Source organism: Lagenorhynchus albirostris, chromosome 9, assembly GCF_949774975.1.
Source record: "Lagenorhynchus albirostris chromosome 9, mLagAlb1.1, whole genome shotgun sequence".
Lineage (NCBI taxonomy): Eukaryota > Metazoa > Chordata > Mammalia > Artiodactyla > Delphinidae > Lagenorhynchus > Lagenorhynchus albirostris.
Genome location: NC_083103.1, coordinates 47,149,142 through 47,153,101, shown reverse-complemented (window position 1 = coordinate 47,153,101; position 3,960 = coordinate 47,149,142). Strand labels below are relative to the sequence as shown.

The 3,960-nt window shown below is 44.7% G+C and overlaps 1 protein-coding gene across 1 annotated transcript; it reads right to left on the bottom strand.

Annotated features, from left to right (window-relative positions):
- Positions 1–2,361: 2,361 nt before the first annotated feature.
- LOC132525267 (olfactory receptor 5P6) lies at positions 2,362–3,291 on the bottom strand. The gene has a single exon (XM_060157803.1). The coding sequence runs from the start codon at positions 3,289–3,291 to the stop codon at positions 2,362–2,364; it is 930 nt and encodes a 309-aa protein (XP_060013786.1).
- Between the last annotated feature and the right edge of the window lie 669 nt (positions 3,292–3,960).

The following is a 3,960-nucleotide window of genomic DNA, read 5'->3' as shown; positions in this document are numbered from 1 at the left end:
GAGCCAGACTAGGAACACAGGCCAGCATTTATGCGTCCAAAAAGCCCATCATCTACAGATAACCATGCAAAAAGAAGGTGTCCAGTAATTTTACTGTCTGGTTCCACTTGGTCATCTCCCCTCAGAACGTACTCAGTCATAACTATAATTATCACACTCATTCCAGGACAAGCTGCTGTTGAAATGGACACAGTCTCAAAAGTTTGGAGGTCCAAAAACCTTAACTTATAGCAGAGTACAACTTTGGAAAAGATGTAAAAATTTTATAGAATTTTCTGCAGATTATTTTTTCATGTTAACCAATTTGTGTTACTAATTAATAATTAAATTTCATTTTATTAATGGTAGCTCACTATGGGCTTCTAATTTACTTTCTCATATCAGAAAATCTAACCCTGACCTTTACTAAGAGCCTTCCCATTGTCTAATAACATACAGACCAATATATTTTGACCACAGACACTCTTTGTCCTTTTATTGTTATTTTATGGTCTATCATTAGATCAAATACTTAAAAAATTACAAATTAATTAAGAAAATATTTTTCTAGCAAGCTCTCTCTTTACTCCCAAGCTGAGGTGAGCAGGTGAAGCTAGACTAAGCACAAAGGAAAAACAAAGCAGTCTTCATCGAATGGGAAGAGGCGATTTTAAAGGTCATTGCAAGATTAGGGAGAGTGGCCAAGACGTCGGAGTACAAGGACACTGAGCTCACCTCCTCTAGGGAGCACACCAAAATCACAAGTATATGCACAACAACCATCGATGAAAAAGACTGGAACCTACCAGAAAAGATCTTCTACAACTAAATATACAAAGAAGGAACCACAAAAAAACAGGTGAAAAGGGCGGACTCGCGATATAATCAAACCCTATTACCCCCGGGTGGGCGACCCTCAGACTGGAGAATAATTATAGTGCAGAGGTCCTCCCACAGGAGCCAGAGTTCTGAGCCCCACGTCAGGCCCCCAGCCCAGGCGGGGGTTCAGCACCATGAAGACGACCCCCAGAGCATTTGGCATGGAAGGCCAGTGGGGCTTAACTGCAGGAGCCCCTCAGGACCGGGGGAAATAGACACTCACTCTTAGAGGGCGCACACAAAGTCCAACGCACACCTGGGCAAAAGCAATAATTTGATAGGCGCGTGGGCCAGACCTACCTGCCGGTCTTGGAGAGTCTCCCGGAGAGGCAGGGGGCATGGCTGCGGCTCGCCCTGGGGACAAAGTCCCTGGCAGCAGCTTTTCTCAGGAGCTACTTCTGCTGCGTGGACGCCGCTGCTGGCGGGCGCCATTTTTAAAGTCTTCCTCCAGCTCATTAGCCCAACAGCCTGCAGGTGCCGGCGCTGGGACGCCTGAGGCCAAGCAGCTAACTGGGCGAGGACACAGCCCCAGCCTTCTGCAGACAGGCTGCCTAAAGACTAAAGAGCCCACAGCTGCCTTTAGACGCAGCCCTAGACAACGCCCTGCCCACCAGAGGGCCAAACCCCAGCTCTACCCACCAGGGGACAGACACCAGCAAGTCCCACCAGGAAGCCTGCCTCTAGACCAACCTCACCCACCAGGGGGGAAACACCAGAAATAGACACCAGAACGGAGGCCAGACCCTACCCTGGGACCAGCTGGGCCCTGGCCCCGCCCACTAGCAGGCCAATGCAACCTTCAGGACCTCCCGGACCCCATACCCAACTGTGTCAGGAACCAGCCCCCACACCGATGATCTGAAACGAGCTCCAGGATCTCTGAGCCCTGCAGCCAGCTCCAGGAATCAGCTCTTCCTGCCAGTATCTGGCACTAACCCCAGGACGTATCTTCAACTGCCAGTGGGTGGGCAGCAGCCTCAGAATCTTTGGGGCCCTGACTCCACCCACCACTAGCCAGCATGAGTCCCGGGACCCCCTAGAGTTCCGCGACCAGCCACCTCGTGACCAGGCCCTGCTAAGCAGCAGGGAGGGCCTGGCAGCCAACCAGACTAGGGGCCATCCAAGCCCACCAGACCAGCCACATGCCCACCACAACAGAAGGACCCATGCAGCCCTTTTAGGGGGAACCCCTAGAACATATAGCTTGGGTGATGAGAGGGGAGTGCACTGCTGGGATGCACAGGATGCCTTCTACAGAGGGCCACTTCTCCAAGGTTGAGAAATACAACTAACCTACCGCAGATATAAAAATAAAAATAGCAACTTAGAAAAAACGAGGCTGCAGAGGAACATGTTCCAGAAAAAGGAACAAGGTAAAACCCCAGAAGAACTAAGAGGTATGGAGATAGGCAATCCACTTGAGAAAGAGTTCAGAGTAGCGATCGTAAAGATGATCAAAGAACTTAGGAGGAGAATGGATGCACAGATCAAGAAGTTAAGTTTTTAACAAAGCTCTCTCTTCAGAGCCTCATTAATCTCACTGTTTCTCAGGCTGTAGATGAGGGGGTTCAACATGGGGATCACCACCGTGTAGAACACACACACCACCTTGTTCTGATCAGTGGAGAAGCTGGACTTGGGCATCACATAAATGAATGTGATGGTCCCATAGAACAGAGTGACTGCTGTGAGGTGAGACGTGCAGGTGGAGAAGGCCTTGTGGTGCCCCTCGGTGGAGCACATCTTCAGAATGGTGATGAGGATGTAGATGTAGGAGATGGCTATGACAATCACCATGACCACAATGATGGAGCCAGCTGTAAATGAGGGGACAACTGCGGGGATACTGATATCAGAACAGGAGAGTTCAACCAAAGGAGCAAAATCACAGAAAAAACGATTGACTCGATTTGGTCCACAGAAAAGTAAATAATAGAAGCAAATAGTAAAAGAGCAAGCATTGAGAAAACCACCTACATAAGCCACTGTGAGTAACTGAACATAAACTCGTGTGGACATTTTGGTGGAATAAAGCAGTGGGCTGCAGATTGCCACGAAGCGATCATATGCCATGGCAGCCAGAAGGAAGCACTCAGTTGAACCAAAGAAAACAACTGAACCAAGTTGAATGGCACATCCAAGATAGGAGATGGTATTTCTCTCCACCAGGAAATTTGCAAGCATATTGGGTATAACAGAAGATGAATAGCCTATGTCAGCAAAGGCCAGGTGGCTCAGAAAAAAATACATAGGATGATGGAGCTGAGAAGAGATTCTGATAAGAATGACTGTGCTGAGATTGCCACATATGGTCACCAGGTAGATACAAAGGATGATCGTGAAGAGGATGACTCGAAGAATTGGATCATTTGTTAAGCCCAGTAAAATGAACCCTGTCATTGCAGTATTGTTCCAATGCCCCTGGGAATCCATGAGATCGGGTAGCTGCTACCAAAATGAACCTGTGATGAGACATTACATTAAAGAAGTTTTGAATTTGATGGTTTTCTTTTTATTAATACATATAGAGTTTATTATAAACAAGTAAATTATTCAAGTTAGGTTTGGACTAATTTTTTTTACTTTAGAGTAAAAAACTTAAATTCTTTTATTTTTATATATATTTTGGAGTAGAAAATTTTATTTATTTATATAATGAGTATTCTATATTTTAAAAATTGTTTTCAGCACGAACGCGGGAAAACCTGCTTCAAATAATGTATATCTTTTCCTCTTTATATTATATAATACCTAACGGTTATTGAATATTTACTAAATGGCAAGCCTTGGGTTAAGAATTTTCTATATAGTTCTATTTTAATTTGTATGAAATAATATTAAGTATTTTATCTCATTTGTAGACAATGAAACTGAATTTGGCAATGTAACTGAGCTAAGTTTACATAGCAAATTGTAGAATCGATGTGAATCTCAGGTAGTTTGAATACAGTCCATTCCTTTAGTAACTATGCTATAAATGAAATTAAAGAATACTTATGAAGTCAAGTCTCTTGGAAATGGGTGGATAACAAATTACATTGCTACTTTCTGACAGCTAAAGTATAAAAGAGGTGCCTAGTTAATCACAAAAGTTACAAATTC